Raw genomic sequence first — 23,401 nt, forward strand, 5'->3', positions numbered from 1 at the left:
ACAATGCAATAAGAAACATAAAACAAGACAATTACCTGAATATTTTCTTTAGAAAAAAAAAAAAACAGACGCAGGGATCACTGGAACTTGCTGATGATTGACAGGTCACTTATTCACCAAATTGTCCTAATAAAATTATCTTAATCCTGTAGTTGTTGTTTCGCTTTTTCCTTGTATAGCATGTATATACAGTTTTGTGTTGACAAATAGTAGACACAGAGATGTTTGCTATTTTTTTGTTTGTTCAACATACATGCCTCAGGCTGTACCTGGAATTTCAACTTTTAAGGCTTGCAGGCAACTTGTGCGTTCCCAATGGGTTACAAAATCTGAAATTTCCGACAGTGCCTGAAGGTTGCAAAGGTTTCTCATGCACCACCCCCGCACCCTGGAAACACACACACACACACACACACACACACACACACACACACACATTCCAGCGGGCGGAGTCTGTGGCGTGCTGGCCCGTTTGTGAATGAGCTGCAGAGTAGCGCTCACCTCTCAGAGTCCCAGCCAAGCCCAGGAGCGGAGAGCGAGAGGAAGAAAAGTTTGCCAAATGGATTTCTATACTGGAGTCAGACCTTTATTATTTTCATATGTACTCATTAACGGCATATTAATTACTTTACAGACTAAAGAAGGTGAGTGTCGTTTTAAAACGATTTCCCAAAAGTTAACCAGGCTAAATCTTTTTTTTTAAAGTTTATTGAAGTGTGGCGCGCGTGCCATGCGGGGAACCTCCTTTAAGAAACTTTAAAACCAGGAAACACACTTTGTCCACTGTCTTATAGTCTCTCAAAGTCGTATTTTATGAGAACCCTTTAATTATATGAAATGTTCCTCGTTGAAGTTTCGTATTTACTGAATATAATATAATCACTAGTTGAGCGTGAAGCCTGCATCTGCGCTGCTTTAAACTTTGCAACACCGGCAGGTGAATTCTGGAGAGAACGTGCAATTTGTTTCTGCAAAGTTCAGATCACATTGTAATATTGTTTTCTTCTGTATTATCCTTTTAATATTGATGCAGTGTTCATTTTACACCCATTTGTGTGACATTCAGAAACTCAAAGTACATGAAATAGTATTTCTAGTTGTTGCCAAGTAAAAAGCCAGAGTTTTAAACAACTTTTATTTTAAATCTAAAGAAGGTGTCAGTTTAGAATTATGTCCTGTCAGCCTTGGCATTATTATGCAGAACAAAAAAAATAATAATTTGTAAATATTCCATGTGCAAAATCTTTTTAAGAAATGGTAGATAATTTCAGTCAAAATGAGTTTATTCTCATGTAGCCTACTGAAGGTGTTCTCATTTCTCCACAGAGGTGCTTTTGGACATGAGGGCAGCAGGAGGTGAACTGGGCTGGTTGACATTGCCCTTAGATCAGGTTGAAAAACCTGGGGTAAGTATAGCGTCTACCTCTCCAGCTCCCACGTTTCCACTTGGAATTTGCCTTAGGATACATCTGCATGAAGAAAATGCTCAGGGAGGGCCCGGCCATACTGAGAGCCTCATATGCAAAATATTTGACCATTTGACTTGTGTGGTTAGCCATTCGATGGGCCTTGTGTGTATACATGTCAGGTTGCTATAAAATCTGGCAGTTAGAGCCTAATGGTTGCTTGAGTGTGGACATGAGAAGGACTTGTAGGATCCTATCGGGAGCTGCTGCCCTGCAGAGCATGTCTGGGCTACGCCAAAGTTTAGGCAGACAGAATAGCTGTTAGCTCTGAACTGGGAATACTTGTGGCTTCTTGTGGTTTCAAGGCCTCAGCTACAGAATTGTATGTTAGTGAGCAATTAACTTTTAAAGTTTGCAACATGTGGTACCTCTTTTTAGAAGGGGGGATGGGGTTATAGATGGAGCCAATCAGTCAAAGCTACCTTTTTTCCTTAAACCAGGGTAAAATGTCTACATTCAGAGATGTGTCTAGATAACTGCCAGATTATTGCACCCAAATGCTGTGGTTATCTCTTTGCCAGTATATGGGAGGCATGTGTGCATTCTCCCATATTGCGGTTTTAAAGTAATTGACCAGTCAGGCCCATGCAGATTCACTGTAAATAGCCTAATTTAATGTGCTGATGACTCAAAGACATGTGCACATGTGCTTTCACAGTGGTTCACCCTTCTAAGAAAGTTGATACTTTATAAAATAAACACTTTGGCATTCAAGATTCACTTTTTGCAGTAATAAGCATCAGGTGTTGTACTTATGACTATTCTTTTTTCAAGTTTTAAAGGCTCCTCATAAAGAAAATATTCACCAGATTTTTAATAGAGGTGTTGGTTCTGCTGTTGAACATCAAGTTTATTCATGGAGCCACACACTCCGTTAACGAAGCACATTCCTTTAATTAATAGCACAGTGGCTACACGCAGGGAGCAAACCACAGGCTCTGCCCTGTGGGGGCCAGTTGTTGCGCAAGAACCAAGGTTACGTTAAAACATGCTGTCACTTTTTGCAAAAATATTTGTGGCAGCATTTAGTATCCAAGGGGAAGAGGCCAAAAGTAGCGGCAGCATGTGAAACTAGTGAATTGGAATTCATTTGGTATCTTTGCAATGCCAGACATGCTTTCTCACACAAAGTCCTTAAGGTTTTTTGATATTGTTAGGCTGTAATGGCTCATAAAGTGGAGTTCTCCATGTTGCTGAAATGTGTTATGGCTGTAAAGGATTGTTGAAATAGTTGGGGGGGGGGGGGGGGGGGGGTAATTAGCAACAGTTAGAGCCATGGGTTCCCCTACATACACACACACACACACACACACTTCTTTTGTTCCAAGGTTCAGATTACAATGGTTGAATGTGAAGTGCATTGGTGCCCTTTTATTTGTGCCTTCCTTATATAGCCATCAATCAGCCCAGTATGCTTAGGGGCTCCCAGGGGTCATTGTTTATACCTCTAACCTTGTTGGTTTGTGTGGTTTTGTTTCAGTGGGAGGTCACCCAGAGGACCCTGAACGGCTCCCAGTTCTATACCTACTCCGTCTGCAATGTTGGGGAACGTGAGCAGGACAACTGGCTGCGCACCACTTTCATTCAGCGGCGTCCAGCGGCTTCGCGAGTCTTTGTTGAACTCCAGTTCATCGTACGCGATTGCAACTCATTTGATGGCTCCTCGCTGAACTGCAAGGAAACCTTCAACCTCTTCACATCCGAGTCAGATGCCGATGTGGGCACTACCTTCCGCAAGGGCCAGTTTAAGAAAGTGGCCACCATAGCGCCTGACGAGATCACCAGCAAAAATGAACTGCACATCAACACTGAGACACGAGTGGTGGAGAACCTGTCTCGAAAAGGCTTCTATTTGGCTTTTCAAGACAACGGAGCCTGCGTCGCGCTTCTGTCCACCAGGGTCTACTACAAAACTTGCCCAGCCACAGTAAAAAGCCTTGCGTCATTCCCCGAGACTGTGGCCGGAGGTGAGAACCAGGCGCTGAGGGAAGTGAGCGGGGTGTGCGTGGATAACGCCGTCAGCGAGGAGTTGCCCCGCATCTACTGCACTGTGGATGGGGAGTGGGTGGTACCAGTTGGACAGTGCCAGTGCAAACCAGGTTATGAAGAAGTCAAAGATGCATGTCAAGGTAAGGGCGTGGTGTTGAATCTTTGATATTTGGAAAGGTCTTTATGCCCTTAGGCACTTCATTGTGTCAACCCAGGATGCAGTTCTCAGTGTGTTTTTAAAATGACCATTTGGCATTAGTCATTTAGCTTTATTTTATTAACCATAGGCTGTAAAACAAGCCTGTATGGCAGAGTGTGGATATTTAACATAGTTGTTATTATCATTGTTCAATGGAATTCTCCCCTTGGCTAACATGGCTTTTTCTGCAATGGAAGGAATGCTCAGGCCTACTGGTACATGTCCCGGCATCATTCCTGACCTTAAGCTGATACCCATAAAATTAGGAAATGTGCTTATGAGTATCTATGAGTTGAAGATGTGCAGTATGGAAATGTTTTTACAAGCCTCGTTCATTTTCTTGTGTCACAAAACGATACACCCCTTCTGTCATCAAGACTCAAATTGGGCAGTGATAAAAAGCTTTCAATCAAGGTGCTAGGAACTCATATTCAGCTTGCATCTACAGGTTTTTAAACCTGAATGAACAACATTTTAGTTCTGAAAGGAAATTCTCATAAACTCATTTTGTAGCACAAATCATTGGGTGCAAATCTTCTTTTATAGTGTTTTAATTTGGTCTTTGAAACCACATATTTAAAAGCAGGTTAATGAATGTTGGAGTCATGCTCAAACACCTTACCTTTCACAATTGTGTGCATAGTTCATAACTTACAGGTGATTTCCTGCGCTTTATATTATCATCTGTTCTCTTATCTTAATGTGGGTGTGCTACGTAGTCCGTCCTTTTGATTTTGTTTCTATGGCTTTGTGTTGTAAGTCCTGCAAGGAAGGCTTTTATTGTTGTGGGGAGGGCTGTCAGAGTGAAAAGTGATCAAAGAGGCCGGAAGGCTACTGTACTGTGATGGATTAGCATCTTCAAGGCAGGAGGCAGGAGGAAGCTTCTGAGCCTCACTGACTTTGTTCATCTCAAGCATCACAAAAAAAAGAGGCCCTCGTCTCCGCTTCCATCTCCCCCTCTTCCCTCTCACTTTACAGGAGTTTACTGAGCCTCAGCTTTGGGATGTATTGTGTGTCTCCAGCAGTGTATGTGAACACACAACACAGGCTGGTATGCAAGGGCCTGTTGAGATCTGTTCCATGACAGAACACCTAAAGACTCCACTTTTCCTGAAACTCTTGTTTACACGCACGCACGCACACACACACACACACACACACACACACACACACACACACACACACACACACACACACACACACACACACACACACACACACACACACACATGCACAGGTATGAAACCTTTAATCACACTCTGGGAAACAAACCTTGGACTGCAGTGGTAAATCTACATGCAGCCTGTTTATAAAAGATTTGCTTTCCCACTTAGTTTTCCTCCCATTGGCAGCAGACCGATAAAAGTGATGATGTTTTCTGTCAGTACATCATTTTTAGCTGTGGGAAAGTGCCAGGTAAGATGATTAGGGAGAAGGCGGAGGTGGAGAGGCAGTAAAGAGTGAAAGAAAAGTCATGCAAAAGCGACAGGGAGGTTGTGTTTAGCGGAGAGGTGCAATTTTAAAACAGAGAGAGATGAGGAATGGAATGCAAAGGTAAGAGAACAATGGAGCACTGTGTTTCCACCGTGAGGCCGTAGAAGCCCACCTCTACCTCCACCTCCTCTCCCTTGGTTGGTACATTCCTGATCCATTTGCAGTTTGCTGAGGAGGAACCTCCCAACATTACTCCAGACCTGTAGAATTCCCAGGGGAGGGGAAAAGCAGCTCCGGGTCAAGCCCTCACATAAAGATGACTAAACAAAGGAAACCCCCCAAAACTACCAAGATGAAGTCAAATGAGAGGCCAAAGACGCACAAGGGCAGTTGTAGATAAAAGGTGGAAATGAATCACAGGGTTGCAGTGCATGGCCAAGATGAATGGTTCGAAGGGCTTTAAGTGGAATCTCATACAGACACACAGTCAATCATTCTCCGCATTTTTTTTTCTGTACTGTGCGCCGTTTCGGGTAGAAACCACAAAACTTCAATTGTGGTCTTTTTTTCTGACTTGGGTTGAAGGTTTCCATGTTCAGTGATGTGTTCACTCAGTTTTATGACTCCTGGCCCCATGGGACCTGTTAAAGTAGCAATCTGTGACTTCATCTGGTTTTTGTCTTCGTCTCCTCATCAGCCCTTACCGCGCGTGGTGTTTTTGGCTCATAGATCACTTGTCCGTCAAACTGTATTTCTAGGATCTTTTTTTTGCCCCCCTTAAAATCCGATTTGAGGTTAGTGTAGGTGGTGTGTGGTGCTCTTATGCTGGTGGCCGTCATTGCTCATGTTAACTACAGAGTCCGTATTTCGGACAAACAAACTCTCGAGATGAAACGCATCACTTCCTGTGCTGCAGAAACCTACCACAGTGTTTGGAGCAGCAAATGCAAAAGCTTTTATGAACTGGTTGTAAATCATGTCGGTAAGCAGGCGCAGAGAGCACAAAACAGACTTTTGTTTTTATGAAAGCATTACACACTTTTATAAAAGAGAATTAGTTTGGCTCTCATACATTGACATCGACTATAAAGTGAATCCGAAACAGAGTAAGCACAGTGAAAGCTGCTCAAAATAATTTTTATCACTGATGTCGTTTAGCTCACACTGTCATCCAAAGCAACTTCCAACTAAATGCTTTCAACCTTGAAGATGCAAACTCCAGACAAGTGGTAAGTGCAAGTGCATTAGCTTTAAATAAGCAAAACTACAAAGACATTTTTATTGCCACAATCCCCACAAGTATGATGAAGACATGCTTGTTTTCTTTCAAATGAATTACTTTCTTGTTTATACCCTTTTTGTGTATTTATTTTGTTCTTCCCTACCCTCTCCTACTGTTGTATCAGCTTACTGTATGCATTTAATAAAATGCAAAAAAAATCTTTCTCTGGTGAAAGAAATTTTCAAACATCAACTCATTTTACTTTAGTAAAAGTATATACGTATTATCAATAATTTATACTGGAAGATTAAAAATATTCTACGAAGTAAAAATACTTGCAGAATGGCTCCTATCAGAGCATTATAATTGTATGTATTGGTTTAGTACTAATGGAGCAGCATTTTAATTTTGTAGTTGGTTTATGAGATAATTTTGTATACTGGTAATTTAAAATATATACCACTGGGTTATACAAATAAATAAATGTATTTTTGAAAACCTTAATCTGCATAGTAACTATTACAATTTAATACAGTAGGAGCACAAAGCAGCATACAATATAGGTCCAAGTACCTCAAAACTATAATTAAACAAAGTATTTAAGTAATGGTAATTAGACATTTTCTATGACTGAAACTTGTTAATAAAATACATTTAGTGAATAACTATAACATGGTGGAAACAGCTTCCAGTGTGTGGGTAATTTAAGTCATTTGGCACCTGTTTTAGATCAGGATGTTGGTCGTCAATCTCCTCAGTGAGAAAATAAACATTTTTATTTTAATTCTGAGGGAAAAAAATCTTAACTTTTTAGCAATTAAGTGGTTAGCTTTTAAATTGCCAGCTGCGCTGCAGGTTTCCACTTGTGACTCAATGTTGACATTAACAGTCCTCCTCTGTTGCCACCCCCTTCCTTACCCATAATCCTCCCTGGCACAATGGAAGTGCATACCGTGTGTCACCCCACAAAGGACCAAGGGCTGCCCTGGCTGGTCCTCGGGATTGTGTGTAACCGTCCAGGTCTACATCTCATCAGCCGCTCTAAAGCCTCAACAAATAAGGCTTAATCCCGCATTATGGTTTCCACAAAGCCGCATATAAAAAAAGGAGGCACAATGTGATACATTTGGACAGCTGAGGGCAGTTTTGGTGTCTTGGTGAAAAATGGCGACTCGGTGGAACAACTGTCCACTGAGTTCCAGTAAAGTTTTATTATTCCGCTCACCAAAGAGGTTCCAGTAAACCATTTTCTCCTCTCTCCTCATCCTCAGCTGACGTAACACACAGTTAGTGACTAAGTTGCAGTTGTGTGACAGCGTGCTGTGGTTAGTGATTTGTATGGGTAGTAATTGACTTGGGTGTGTTTGTGCTTTTTAAGTGAACTAACTACTGGCTCTGCATGCTTCTTTGCCTTTTTTGCAATCTCTTTTGCCGTCCTCTACCTCTCTCCCCACATCCTGCCTGTCCCTGAAGAGCCTTTCTATTTTAGCCTCAATTTTTCCAAATCTCGTCTTATATTTATTTGATGGATTCTTATCTCAACAAACAATTCCTGACAATTTGACAGTTCTTAATGCAATTTACTCGGATCGTACACGTATACTGTCCCAAGTATAACAAACTGACAAAAGGTTTTTCCCTCGAATGTTGTGTTCTTGTTGTCTATAAAATCACAGAGCAACTGTTGTTGCAAAGACTGTTGTTTTTGGCTTGTGTGTGTGGGTCATGAATATGACACCAATAGAGTTTAAACATCCCGTTTCACACGGCCCTGATGGGACTATTTAGACCGTGTAGTTTTCTTCTTTCTCACTGGTAAATACATTTCTCCCCAACCTGAATCAAAAAGATAAATAGAGGCTAAATGTGAACAATGCTGCCAATCAGGTAGTTTACAGTAGAGAAGGAGAGAGAAAAAACAACTGGCCCTTATCACATATTGGTTAAGGCACACACATTTATTTAAGGTTTGTTTTTGTTGATGAACTTTATGATAGAGTTTAAGATTTGGTACACTGATTGTTTACTTAATGAACTGAATTGAATTAATACATCCTACAGAAAGCTAAAGATCAAGTAATTCATGGCCATTAGTCTTTAAATCTGCTCATACCTGGAGTCAACCGGTTCATCACCACACAAAACCTTTTAAGACCAAAGTCTTGTGCAAGTTCAGCTTATCTGATGAAGAGTAAACAAAGACATGTGAACACAGCACCACACCTCAGCTTCTCAGAGATTTGATTTAGCTGGCTTATGGTGGATTCCACATAATAACATCATCTTTGACTGCTGGATAATGCCCAGATTGAAATTTTCTGCTCTACCAAATTCTCTTGGTTCTTTATCCATGTAGCTCAGAAATAATAAAAAAAAAGTTGCTGCACACGTCAGACAAAGCTGCTAATTTATGTGCATGGGCTGGATTTAAACTCTTTTTCTTCCACGGCTTTTGAAAGCCACCGTGATTACTTTGAATTTGGGGATTCCTTAGATCTCATGCCAACGTAGCCTCTGCCTAGCGGGCTGAACTTGAGGGAGTTGGTTGGATAATGGGGGGACTCTGAAGGCACTTTCAAGTGGTGTCTTGCACCGTCTTGTTGGGCCACGTTTGGAGTGAACAGAATACTGGCAATTACTGCAAACAAGATGACAGGAAATGTAGCAACGGGTAGATTTGGTGGCCCCCAGGTCTCTTTAATGTAGATTAGAGCTAATCATACTGTTGTGGTTTGAGTGTGATCAGTGTGTTGGTTGAGCCTTTGAGCTGTCCGACTATGTAGAACACACTCCGTATCAACTTTTTGATCAGATATGTTACCTTTGGATGCATTCGGTACTGGCTGCATCGTTTATTGTGAAGACCGACACGTTAATGTGAACAACAGAGGGTTTACTTGCTAGCATGTAATCTAGCAAGAATGGAGGATAAAAATATGGTCGCAGACACGGTTAAGCCAAACATTTTTGGTCTTAGCACAAAATTATTTTAAATCTGCATTACTGCATCTGATTTTGGCTACTTGACAACACAACTTCTCAGATATTATCACCTTATAAAGTTGATATGGCAAACTTTTTAGCCAACAGTAATGTTAGCTCCTTAAACATCCAGCAGATGCAAGGCAACACATGCATTCATGTTAAGTTTTTATTGGTCACCTGGTGCACTCTTCTTTCAGCTCTGGTTCGGTCTCTACCAGAAGTATCTGGGTCTCTAGCTTGCTAGATGTTAAAATATGTTCAGGTAGCTGCTAATGGTGTTGATTGAAGTTTGCAAACTGAATGCATGCTAAGAGGCTAAAAAGTTCCATAAAGTTGAGGGCAACTGCAAATAATTTGTGGGTTCATCTCTCCAAGCAACAACTTTCACATTATACATTATTTGATCTATTGCAAAAATAAAACATATTGCTTGATGCAGCTTTAACCTAGGTTGGTTAATTAAAATATCAATTTCAACCTATTTAAATTCAGTCTAATTTAATTTGTTAATGTCTGCCATTAGTCAAATAACTGAGCCTCAACAATTGTTGGCTTGTTAGTGTGTGTGTGATGGTTGCGACGGGGACGTTGGGATATATTTCCTCTTGGTGACATTCCTGAGCCTGGGGGCTGTGTGTGTCTGTGTATGTATGTGTGTATTGTAATGGGGGAATCCAGAGCAATGTGAAGCACATTGTATTGTAATGCTCGTGTGTGAGGTCAGCACTTTCCTTCCACCATGTCAGTCAGTCATTCTGTCCCAGCACCACACACACCATACAACCCCCCCCCCACCCTTCACTGCTAACAGGACAAGCTAGCAGCGGAAACCGGAGGTCACCTAATCCCTCGGTGACTCCCCGACCCGTTGGCTCAGGGCTTTTCATTGTCACTCCACGCTGAGCGGCCTCGCTCAGCCACTTTCCATTTTGTTTCCCTGACTGATAAGTCATTTTGTTTATTGGTGCATTTGGTCCCATTTTGGCCACTTCACCTAACCAGGAAGCAGACGGTTGTCGGTATCCAGTGTGTGACCTGTTGGCTCGGCGTGGTGTAGTTAAATGGCGTTCTGTTTGACACCTGGCTGTCTGGATTTGGCCAGCAACATGGAGAAACGTGACCATGACTGCTGTCAAACTGAGGCTCCTGGAAGCTGTCGGTGACTTTCAAGCCAGCTCAGGATTGATTTCTTAAAAGTATCTTCTTTACTTTAAACCATGTTGAGTATGTTTTGGGCCTCAATGACTTCACTTGTCACTTCCTGTATCCCTCCTCCTGTTGTGGACCGAGGGAGTGAGAGGAGAAAGGGGATCAGGGAATTTATTGTGTTTGTTAACAACCCCAGATGAAAGCCTGAGTGCAATTGTAAAACAGATGTAATGCCCTTACAGCTGCTCCATTGGTCGGCTAATCCTTCTGACTAATGTCCCCCCTCCCTCCCACACGCGCAGACTTCCATCAGCCCCTACACCTTTACTGCCCCGAGCTCCCCCCTCAGTGACCCCTGGCTCAAGTTACACGATCACCTCCCCCATCAGAGACCCCATTGTTCCACCACAACCCGACTCCCCCAAAATGCTAATGACATGTTGTCACCCTGCATACAAACAAAATGACATGACATATTTCAATTACGGGTCTGACCAACTCAGGAATAAAAATAGGGGGGTGGGGAAGAGAAGTTGAAATAGATGAGGGAACAGACAATGCGAGTACTTCATGCGGCTCCAGAAATGTTTGGGGAGCTTGCTTGATAAAGATCTAGACATTGTATAAATTTCTTATGGATTTATTTTTCCAAGATGTTTTTTGTTCACTGGCCGTACTTCTGAATTTAACCTCCCTCCTCATGAGGCAAGCCCCCGGCTGCTGCTGCTGAAACTCTTTCTCCCCCCCCCCTCCTCACTGTGAACATGTGTTTGTTTTACTTGGCCACTGACTCCCTGTAAGCCATGCGCAGTTTAACTCACAACTACCCTGAGGCAGACACGACCTTTCTGCCTTTTAAAAAACCCAGCGCCGGACTCGATTGTGAGGGCCCCCCTACCACTTACTGCTCCAGTCCTGAGGGCAATTTTGGCTGTTGAGCCACCATGTTACCCATTCATCCATCTATCCGACGATACATTCATCACTGTCACCATCTCATCCATCTTAACTTCTGCCAAAAAAAAGAAACGGGAGGGGGGCCCTTGGGGGATTCCACTCTAGAGCCACTCGGGCTCCCAGAATGTAACAGGCCCCTGCACTCACTCTCAATAAACAAACACAGAGCCACTCAAGGCGCATGGGGCCTCTCAGATGACAAACAGTTCCTTGCTCTTTATGGAGGTAAAAAAATGGCCGGTCTAAATTTCTCAGATGTTTTAAGTCAGAAAACGCTGAGAGACTTTTGTTTATGGGAGAGCATTCATCCCAGGAGCCATCCAATCCCCCCCAATCTCCCTCCCCCCCGGTTTTAGTGCCCACGTTCATGTCGGGTCAACACATTTTGGTTTCCTTTTTGGTTATTATTCTGTCTCTAGACTCTAGTAGTCTCGGACGCAGGTTTTTCATTTGGTCACGCTCCCCTGTGTTTCCATGCTTTGATTGGCTGCTTTAGGAAGGAAGGCTGCATCAGCCTCACACTTCCTGCTTCCTGTTGTGTCCAGCAACAATTCAAAGCCGCCACCCCCTCCGCCTGCTCTGTGGAACTAAGAAATTTCCTCTCGCCGGACTTTGCTCATTTGTCGAGGAATCCTACCTCAACAGAGCGTCATCTAGTTTCATTTACTGTTTTTGTTACTCATATTTTCAAGAAACACAAACTCATTCACATTGATAATGGAGAACTAGGCTGAAACTGAAGCTGCAGTGAAGCTGATCTTCTACAGGCCTACTGTTGGGTGGTGTGCACTGGAATGCATCTTGATTATAGAGGCGGCTCACAGTGTAAAGCCATCATCTCCGCAGACCACGATGCATTGCAGCATGCACTGTAGTGCCAAAAAGAGGCTAGTCCGCCTCTATTCAGTTGCCATGTGGCATTTTGGCTATTCTCATCTGCAATGCTTGTGTGTGTGTGTGTGTGTATATGTTTTTTTCTTTCAGCACATGAGTGGCATTGCATTCTCCTTGCCTGCTGGTCAGTGGTGAATAGCAATGTTAATGGGTTAGCTGGGAGCCTTTTTAGTGAGGACTGGGAGGAGAGAAAGGAGGGGAGGAAGGAATTTGGGGATTATGAGGAGGAGAGGTAGGGTAATGAATTGGGGTTTGAGGCAGCAGCTGTTCCCCCTTCTCAATGGAAGAGTTCACCCTGGCCTGTCTCTTTTCTTTCTCCCCTCTTTTCTTCAGTCCTCAGCAGGATACAGTATACCTCTTTCTTTCTGGAACCTTCTGTTCCTTCATAGCACCTCTCTCCTGCCTCGCCCAACCTTTGCCTCATCGCGTTAATGAGTAGCAGTGGCTGTTAGTGAAACAGCTGGCCAAGATAATGCTTCTTCAGGAAAGGATTGAGAAACGTGCGACATGTTTCTTTCCACCATTGTTATGCTCTTCAGTTAGGTTAAAACGCACCTCTTCACTGCAGTTCTGCCCAAACTCAGTAAACCGCAATGATAGAAAATGTTAAATTGGAGTCAAAGTGAATCTCATGGTCAATCGAGCAAATCCCCTTGATATGACTTAAATGGAGTGGGAGCCCTGTGCTTTTTGTCTTGTGTGTGCTCACTTGTGGCTTCCAAATGAACTTCATTCAAGTGAACCACAGTGAAAGGCAGCCATAGGCCGAGACAGTATCTCTTGGTGAATCTGATATTGTCTTTGTCCTTGGTTCTGCTTTTCAGTTTGCCTCTGTTGGAATCTAACATTGAAACTGTGTTTGCCTCGGTCACTGGCGTGAACTGTAATCTCTTACACATGCTTCATTTCATGTCCTCTTTCTAGCTTGTCTGATCTCTCTCTTGCTATTCTCTTTTCTCTCTTGCGTCTTTCTTCTTCTGTTGTCCTTTGGCCTTCATCTTGGCATTTTCATTTGCATTGTCAACATCTCATGACATCTGTCGTGAACTATTTAAACGCTCCAGGCAAATTACTTGTGTGTGCGTGCGCCCGCGTGTGTGTGCGTGTGCGTGTGTGCGTGTGTGCGTGTGTGCGCGTGTGTGCGTGTGTGCGCGTGTGCGCGTGTGCGCGTGTGCGTGTGTGTGTGTGTGTGTGTGTGTGTGTCTCTCTCTGAATTGACTTGGCAGAGGGACATGAACAGGTGACAGGCAGCGGACATAATCCCCCTTCTGATGTCAGATTTACCCATGTGTACACGGGTGTGCTTTGCACACATGTATGTGTATTTTGTGCATACAAATGGGTGTGTGTGTGTGCATTGCATACGTGTGTGTGTGGATGAATGTGTGATGGTGCAAGGACATGAGCGGCAGCCGTTGGAATGCTCTTGCAGAGTTAAAGGGGGGCCATCTCATTTTCACTCTCCTTTATGGAGCACTCTCTCCAGAATTTCACACCGTATTAAGTTCATATTTCACCACTGCTACGCACAGTTGGATCCTCTACCTGCGTTTCTTTATTCTGAGTTGGATGTGTGAAATTAGGTGTCATTTTGTCTAGGCGATACAGTTTCAAAAGTCTGCATGTGGGTATTTTGAAAGAAAAAAATAGAATAGACTGTTCAGTGCAAACGGGTGCTCTGCTTTGGGCTACTTCACGTGTATTTCTTCCCACTTTGCTGGTTTTTGTTACCTTTAATTCACAGCATTGAAGACTGACTTACTGTCGTGGAATGTGGGATGACTGGTTGTGTTTGTTGTAAGAGAGACAGTAAGAAAGCAGCATCAGAGGGGGTTTGTTAGTTTGAAAAGTAAAGAGTAGGAATGCGAGCTAGGCAGGGAGTTTTTGTTTCAGGGTTGGCTTCATGAGAGCAGCGTTTTAGTTGGAATGGACAGTGTTTTAATAAGTAGAGTCAACACTTTACAGAGCCCTGCTTCTTGTTTTATCTCCTAAAACACTGTCACTCACATCTCAGCCCAAATCTAACCTTTAGCCTTGATAGAATAATGTATCCAGTCTTTCAAATAGACTTGAATAACCTGGAGAAACTGGCTGTGCACTGTGTTGTATGGGATGTTGCCTGAAGTCCCTATTGTCCTAGTTCACCTGCTCATGCAAATGTGGTTGTGTTTGCAGAATGTCAGCCTGGCTTCTTCAAAGCTATAGCATCCGGAGACAAGTGTGAGCTGTGTCCTGCCAACACCCAGAGGCTCGGCTCCGGTGCTTTGTTTTGTCCCTGCATGGATGGCTTCTACCGGGCCCCGACTGATCCATCTACTGGACCCTGCTCAGGTAACAAGTCCTCTTGATCTCTGATGAAAACCTTGAAATTAGAACATTTAGAAATATTAGCTGCCAATGAGCTTCGAAGTAATGTCGTTTCCACGTGCGACTCTTGTTTTAACGCTACATAATGTGCATGGATGAAATATTCTCTACACATATTTGAATTATGTTTAAATCCTGAATTTTAGGACATTATTTTTTTACCTTGTAATCTTACTGTAATCTCAAAAAGGAATACCCCATGGAATACCCTTTCATGTTTTCATGTTTTTTTTTTGCGTCCCTGCTTCTATTTACCATTCCATATCCTTTCCCAATTTGTGTTCATCAGGTCTCCCCTCTGCCCCACGAGACCTTGTGGCCACCACCACCCAGCTCTCTGCAGGAAAACTCCTCCTCACCTGGAGCCCGCCTGAAGACACCGGGGGTCGAATCGACATCACCTATAGCATTGAATGCCAGCGCTGCGAGGGCATTGTGTGCCAGCCCTGCGGAGAGAAAATCCGCTACGAGCCGGCCAGCATGGGCCTGACCGACACCAAGGTTTCAGTGAGCGAGTTGGATGCTCACCTCAACTACACATTCATTGTGGCGGCACACAATGGCGTGTCACTGTTTGCCAGTCAGGCAACGCCACGGGCTTATAGACCCCCATCCACCAGCGCTCTAACTACATCACTACACTACACAGGTGAGTGCTGCTGAGGCAGTGGAGTGATGCTATATGTGAGGCAGTGACAGCTCTGCATGTCAAATCGCTCTACAGCAGAAACATTGAATGAACTTAACTAGTTAGTTATCTTAGGTCCAGGACTCTTATGTAACATGGATCCTGAACTGCAGATCAAGCCGTCTGAGTCAGATGAAGATCTGTTTGAAAATGATTCTCCTGAAACCACAATATTCCCGCAGCAGGCAGACTACTAGTGCCCAGTGGTGCACAAACCTTGGCGCTGTCGACTTTCTTTTTCATTTAATCAGCCGTATTTTTGGTATTTTGTGAGATTTTCAAATCCCTAAGATACTCAAGTATTCTCTCCGCTGTGTTCTCAGACCCCCCCAAGATTACCACGATGCGACTGGTTGAGAGGACCTCCACCAGCTTGTCCCTTTCCTGGGACGTATCCCCCAGACTACGGGTCCCTCAAACACAAGTCTGGCCCATCCGCTATGAACTTACCTTCCGCAAGAAGGTGCGTCACTCCTGTGTATTCTCCTGCTACTGTTTACAATTAAAAAGCATATTCTTGATTTATCACTGTACAATTTTAAAGCTGCTTCATAGATATTAAATTTAAATTACACATGGACGAGCATCACTTAAAGACCAGAGCTCCTGATCTGATCATCATGAGTTAAACTTACATTTCATGGTACAAAAAAGAGCACTTTTACCCATTACTGTCTAAATTTATCACTCTTAACATGAATGCTAAAATGTAATCTGTGGTCTCCATTGTCACCATTAACACTGGTTCTTTTACTGAATTTCCCCCTGATCTCCCTTCCTCAGGATGATAACCTGGATGTGACTACTTACATTGTGCTAAAACTGGAAAAGAATTTTGTGCAGATCAACGATCTGTCCCCGGGTACGGCCTACCTGTTCAGGGTGCAGGCCCTCAGCAGCGATGGCAGCCCTGGAGGCTCCAGCATAGAGGAACAGTTTGAGACCTCGTCTGAAGGTACAGAGGAGAACCAGCGTGGAAAAAGTTTCACAAGCTTTGTTCAAAAATGGGATCTCTCTGATCTGTGTCTATGTTTTCTTTACTTGCTTTTTTCAGGACGCCTTACTCAAAACAACCCCGCAGTCATTTTCGGCGCAGCAATCGGAGGAGCGGCCATGTTGTTCGTAGTGGTCGTGATCCTGTTCCTACACAGACGGTCAGTAACCGCCCCCCTCGGCTGCTCTCCCTTTCTTTCTGTCCTGTTACTCAGTCAGAATGCAGCCTCCTTCACTGGCTTCCTCTCTCATTCTACTGCTTTTCCTTTGTGGGTCCTCCAAATGGCCTTTGCATTCACTCTCCTCTCACCTCTCTTTCTCTCTTTCTTTTGCCAACTTTCTCTTTATTTGGATCTGTGTCCCAGCACTCACTGGGGAAGAATTTACATTGAATGTGCCTTGTCATTGCTCAATGGTTATATTCTTGTGAATGTTCGGGCCTTTGAAAGGAAATTGGTCCGGAGTGGTACATTGTTGGAGATAAGAGGTGCTTGGTTCTTTTTGTACCAGACCGCAGGCACTTTGTTAAGGTGACCTGCGCCTGTACTTTAGCAGACTGTGGTCCGTCTGTCCACCTCCCTCCCGCCTGCTTGTCTGTCTTTCAGTCTTTCAACCAGCTTGGCAAACACAGACTGTCTTCAGCCTTTTATCAAAGGGCAGCTTTTGTATGAATGGACACATTGCACCAGTGTCGAGATCTTTTGAAAGCCTTAGAATGTCTTGAAATATGATTACTTAGGTTGCTATGTGCTAATGATATTAAAGCAGGCAAATTGTGTATATATATATATATATATATATATATATATATATATATATATATATATGCCCATTTTGTTCATGGAAAGTGGGATATTTATTTGCAGATGGGTTTTATCTTTTCATTCAGGAAAAGGAACTCTAACTCCAGGCAAGGACCAGAGGACACCTACTTTTCCAGCTCAGGTAGAAAAAAAATATCTCTCTCATGTCTTTATCTCAATTTTATTTAATTAATCAAATTAATTTATTAACATAAAAAAACATATTTTTTTTTTTCTCTCAAAGAGCAATTGAAACCTTTGAAAACCTACGTGGATCCACACACATACGAGGACCCCAATGTAGCTGTCCTGAAGTTTGCCACTGAAATCCACCCAAGCCACGTAACCAAACAGAAAGTCATTGGAGCTGGTGAGTGACAACCCTGCTGAAACAATCTGCTGTGGGGCTTAACTTTGAGATGTTGAAAGATTTTCCCAATCCCCAAATTTGCTGTTTATATTGTGTATTTTCAACAGCTTAGCAGGCTGACTGACAGTGGTTACTTTAGCAAGATTAACATCTATCTGGCTGAGTTCTCACACAACAAGTTGAGACATTTTGTTGTGAGGCAACTCTTGGCTGTGGCACCTATGTGTTTTGGAATGAACAATTACACAAAAAGTGTTGCAGAGCAGTATTTTGGAAGGAGATCAGAGCACATTTCCCGGGCCCTGCCCGATCTTTTATCATACGTTTATTCAAGTGCGACCACCTTTACCCTTGAACCAACAGTCTTTTTTCAACATACACCCCCCCCCCCCCTCCCTCCCCAGTTTCCCACCACCGTTCCCCCCCCCCCCCCCCCCCCCTCTTTATTTGACAGCTGATTCCCATGCTTCCACCCCAGGCCACACCATATTACAACACAGGCTTTCTCTCAACACCCCCAGAACACACCTCTGTGAGAGCCTCAGGCAAAACAGCCGCAGAGATATCCTTAGTTTCACTCTGTTGCACAGCAAACCCTTGCAGCTAGAAACATGAGAAGACATATTAACGCACATTCACCAAATAGCCCGGTTCTAAATCAATCGTCCCATTGATGTTGTTTTCCTGCAGGGGAGTTTGGTGAGGTGTACCGTGGCATTCTGAAGGTGCCTTCGAGGAAAGAGTTGGTAGTTGCCATCAAGACCTGAAGCCAGGCTACCGGAGAAGCAGAGACGGACTTTCTAAGCGAGGCCTCCATAATGGGCCAATTTTCCCACCAGAACATTATACGCTTGGAGGGGTGGTCACCAATGTAAGGATTTCTGTGAGTTTGTTACTTTTTTTTTTTTTTCCATAATTCGCACATTTTTCTATGTTTTTGGGCCAGTTCAGGACAAGATTTTGTTCTTTTGTGTGTGTGTGTGGTGTGTGTGTGTGTGTGTGTGTGTGTGTGTGTGTGTGTGTGTGTGTGTGTGTGTGTGTAGTCAAACATGCCATGATCGTGACTGAATACATGGAGAACGGAGCACTGGACAGGTATCTTAAGGTAAGTACGCCACATACGATACACAATTTTTTCTGCTTTGAAAAGTGGATCTATATCTGGATCCATTTCTGGGCCATGCTATCTGTTTTGTCAATTTCTGTTCTATCATTTGTTTTTGTTTTGGTCATAAAAATGAATCTGTGTTGGTTTCCTCCTATCAGGACCACGATGGCGAGTTTCCTTCCTTCCAGCTGGTAGGCATGCTGCGCGGCATCGCTGCAGGCATGAAGTACCTCTCTGACATGAGCTACGTCCACCGCGACCTAGCTGCCCGCAACATCCTTGTCAACAACACCCTGGAGTGTAAAGTGTCAGACTTCGGCCTGTCCCGGGTGCTGGAGGACGATCCTGAGGGGACGTACACCACAAGTGTAAGTAGATATGGGACTTCCCGTGAGCTTGAAGCAAAAAAGTCTCATCATTCCAACCTCAGTCTTGTCATTGCAAGGTGCAGCATGGTGTCTAAGGGCAACGCTGTCGGTTTTGAGATTCTTTAGTCTATTTTTTTTTTGAGATTCTTTAGTCTATTTTTTTTTTTGTTCCTTTGTCTCTAACTTGAAGCTTTTTTCCTAAACAGGGAGGTAAGATCCCCATTCGCTGGACGGCTCCTGAAGCAATAGCATACAGAAAGTTCACCTCAGCCAGCGATGTGTGGAGTTTTGGCATCGTCATGTGGGAGGTCATGGCCTTTGGCGAAAGGCCTTACTGGGACATGAGTAACCATGAGGTACGTTTTAGTGATTACATCAAATTTACAGATATCACTTTTCTCTGAGGTTTTAGAAATCTTAACACAGATATGAAGAACACCAGTGAGAAAGATCTAAATAGTCACTTGAAAAACTTCCTGCAGGTGATGAAGGCTATCAACGAGGCTTTTAGGCTGCCTGCGCCGATGGACTGTCCGTCAACTGTTTATCAGTTGATGCTGCAGTGCTGGCTCCAGGATCGTTCTAAGAGGCCGCGCTTTGGAGACATCGTCAACCTGCTGGACAAGCTGCTGCGGAGCCCAGACTCCCTGAAGACCATCGCAGACTTTGACCCACGGTAAGATTTATTTACATAGCGATTAATTATTATTATTTTCCAGTCCTGACTCTTCAGTAGCTGCCGCTATCAGCAACCAGTTCTTGGAAACAACCCTGAAACCAAAACCATTGCATTGCTTGTTATATAAATTAAATTTCTAGTCTCACTTCTGTGTGTACTCTTTAAGTTTCCATTCTGGTTAGTTCTGGTATCAATTTATGTGGCATAAAACCCTGATAATAAGCACCCGCAGTTGTGCGGTCTCCTCCAAGAAGCAGAACCCTCTTTAACTTTAGAAAGAGCTCTGTTAGCCCAAAAAGATACAACAGTATTTATATATTAGTGATTAGGCCTCTGCAAAAAGACGTGGTCTGAGATAGTGTAAAAACATTTACATCAACTATGACAGAAAAAAACTCAAATGCTGAAATTTCATTTTAAATTTAGTTTAAGACTTGTCTTTGAACTTACATTGACAGTTTGTGTTGTTGATGGTAGAGATACAGACAAGAAACAAGGGGATATATAGAGGAGGTATGGCAAGCAGGCTGGAATCAAACCAGGGACATTATGATGATGATCTGTTATCATCTTGTCCACACCACAGTCTTGTCTGCCACTGACTGACTTGGAAACTTGACTTGGACTTGTCTCCAGCACAGCAGCTCCCCATTTACTTCAAGTCAGAAATGGGCTGGGTATTTAGGGTAGTTTGGGGAAGAAAGGGAATAGCTTTAAGATGTTCTACTTAAACCATTAAAAAGACATGCTGACACCTTGGCTGCCAGGCTAATGAAAGAAACATGTGTACACTCCTGGCAGGGGATTACTAAAGCTCTGTTGTATGGGATTGTGTGCATAAAAGAATATTTACACTTTTGTGAAGGAACATCAATGCCAGTGAGAAAGAGTGAGAGAGGACAAAAGGATGTCAAGCTCACATCCTTATGGGCTCTCGCCCTAACTGCTCAAACTGGTTTTTATCACCAACTGGCTTCCTGCACACTAATTATAGTCCTCAGTCAGCTGCTTTTGTTGTGGGAAAGCCTGTTGATTATTATCATTTGAATCTACTTTTCTTTGCATGCAGCATATCCATCCGCCTTCCGAGCACCAGCGGCTCGGACGGTTCCCCCTTCAGGTCGGTGTCTGAGTGGCTGGAGTCCATCAAGATGAGTCAGTACAGTGAGAACTTCACCTGCGCTGGGGTCGTCACCATGGACCAAGTCCTGCAGATGAAGAATGAGTAAGTGGGACATGACTTCAGATTTGGTAACATCGCATAATAAGTTTTGATCTATTTATTTTATGTACTTGTTAAGTATGTTTTTGGCAAAGAAGAGGAACATTTTGTTGTCAAATTATGTCATAAAATATAACCGTCATGTTGCACAAAGATGTTTTCCTCCTAAGATGAAGCGTGTTACCGACCCCCCCCCCCCCCCCCCCCCCCCCCTCCCCCCCACCAACAGTTTGTTTGTTTTTCTAAAAATGTGTTTTTCAACAACCAACAGAATAGATTGCAAACAATATTATATCCAACCTCAGTTACAATTTGAGAAATGTTTTAGATGGAAAAAGTAATGGAAGGAGGGAGTAGGTAGGAGTGGGCTCATTTGTGGTAGGCTGGTGGTGGTGGCCTGCGGTCTCTACAGTCCTTATTCTTCTTTCCTTTCTCCAATCCCCCTCTCTCACACTCACACACACACACACACATACACACACTAGCTGCAGGCAGCACTTTTGCTCGAGCCCCGAAACCACCAGTTTTGCCTGTTCAGGGCAAAGGCCTTTTGTGGCTTCTTCATCATTAAAGGAGGGAAGGAAGAGGAGAGAATATCCCATGGAGCAGGAGCAGCTAGAGGGGATTAAGGAACTGAAATAGATGGATGACATTTGAAGCCCTGTAGCCGGTATATTTGTAGTTCTAGAAAGATTGAAGAGGTGCACTCAGAATGTACCCCCTGAACTTCTCACAGGGTAGTTTAAGGCAATTGGATCTTCTCAGATGTGTGGGAGCATTAAGGGGGCAATTTAATGAAATGGACTCAACCTTTTGGGGGGAAAAAGGCTTGCAAATAATAGAATGTTGTTTGTGGGTAATAATGAGGGCCAGAGCTTTCCCTAACCGCATGACCAGCCAATATGACCCCCTCCTCCCACACCCCCGGTGCCATGGAATACATCTATCGGTTGGTCTTGCTCATTATTTGGGAAGATGGGAAGACTGTAAAGCAGACGACAAACCCCTTTGAAGTATTTGTCATACAGAATGGTGTGATTTCATGGCCCCATGTTTCCATCTCAGGGCATCTGGTAGCACTCTTGGAAAACCAGCAGTTATTTACGACCCACCCTCTGCTTGCCAGACAAGTGATTCATGGTCAACAGGGAGAATCCTCGTTAAGTAATTAAGGCTGTAATTAAAGCTTTGACTTTGGGCTGCTGTGTTTCTGAGCTTTTGCAGGTTTGCACCATGTGCTCCTGGAGAGCAAAACCCCCAGTTATTATCTTTTTAATTTCAAAGATAAACTAAAACCTTTGGCAGATTACTGAGTTGGAACACACCCCACCTTGCTGTGCTGGTCCAGCCATCGAGCCAGACATGAATGGAGTCAAGGCTGGCATTTTAGCAAGTTGGATGAGTCAGTGATTACTACAAGGCTTAAGAGCCACAAAGGATGTGCGTGAAAAGTGTTGGAACAAGTCCAAAGTTTAAATCCATGTGCAACTCCTCTTATATTTTGTCACGTCTCTTTCTTTTACAGGGATATTAAGAACATTGGGGTGAGGCTGCCTGGCCATTTGAAAAGAATTGCCTACAGCATCTTGGGTTTAAAGGACCAGACGAGCACCCTGAGTGTCTTTGCAGTGTGATCCAGACAACGAAGGGAATTAAATCCGGGCACTGAAGCAGGCAGACTTTGAACTCTAAGCTGAGCTAGAGCAAAACTGCAGGCACGGCCTTGGATCGGCAGGACCAAGAGAACTGTGCCATCCATTGGGGCCGACTGAAATCAGACTGACTTACTGTACATTTTTGATTTCTTCATCTTATCCACACGGGAATTGAGCAAATATACAAAATTAGACGTATCAAGTAGACTGTATATTTTAGATATCTATTTTTATTATCCATATCTTTTGTACAGTTACAATTTTTTGCTCATGCGTTTTTCTTTTTCCTTCATCTCACATTCCTGCTTTGTAAAAATCAACAAACAAGCCAGTTCTGGGAACGGCTTCAACTTTACAAAATTGCAGCCTGAGCGTGTCGCGTCCAGTATCAAACAAACAAGATAAGCACAGTCGGTGTGATAGAGTGGGAGCAGTGGAGCCCAGCCCTGGCTCAGGTTGTGGTTGGTGCTGATGTCACGGCGTCTCCTTTTAATTGGCACTTTGGTCCATTTCCTGTCAGACAAACAAGACACGGCTGAAATGAGCTTGAGCTGGCCCAAAGGTGAAGAGATGGTCTTGCGTAGGTGTATAAACACAGATGGACCTGGTGTTGATACTGGCCTTCTGCTTGCTCTGTGCAGAAATTAAGCTATGATCATATACTTGATGTTATATGAAAAAAGAGAGGATATGCTGTATAGGTACTCTTTGTATACAGATTACCAAAAACATTGGGATTACAATTTAGAATGTAGCACTTAGATCCTGAATCTCATGATCTCTTAGTTTGTTTCAGAATTGCAGGAAAATGGAGATTACACAAAATCTTGAAAGAAAAAAAAAACTATATATA

General features: G+C 43.4%; 1 protein-coding gene across 1 annotated transcript; it reads left to right on the forward strand.

Annotated features, from left to right (window-relative positions):
* The first annotated feature begins 463 nt into the window (after positions 1–463).
* epha2b (eph receptor A2 b) lies at positions 464–23,401 on the forward strand. Its single transcript, XM_032521171.1, is given in 18 exon segments — positions 464–644; positions 1,327–1,406; positions 2,947–3,595; positions 14,471–14,626; positions 14,952–15,311; positions 15,674–15,813; positions 16,134–16,305; positions 16,405–16,504; positions 17,233–17,288; positions 17,391–17,516; positions 18,207–18,375; positions 18,377–18,399; positions 18,560–18,621; positions 18,783–18,992; positions 19,199–19,348; positions 19,475–19,668; positions 20,741–20,896; positions 22,419–23,401. Coding segments are annotated over 18 exon segments (3,078 nt in total). The 5' UTR covers positions 464–478; the 3' UTR covers positions 22,528–23,401.

This window comes from Etheostoma spectabile, chromosome 7, assembly GCF_008692095.1.
Source record: "Etheostoma spectabile isolate EspeVRDwgs_2016 chromosome 7, UIUC_Espe_1.0, whole genome shotgun sequence".
NCBI classification, from domain to species: domain Eukaryota; kingdom Metazoa; phylum Chordata; class Actinopteri; order Perciformes; family Percidae; genus Etheostoma; species Etheostoma spectabile.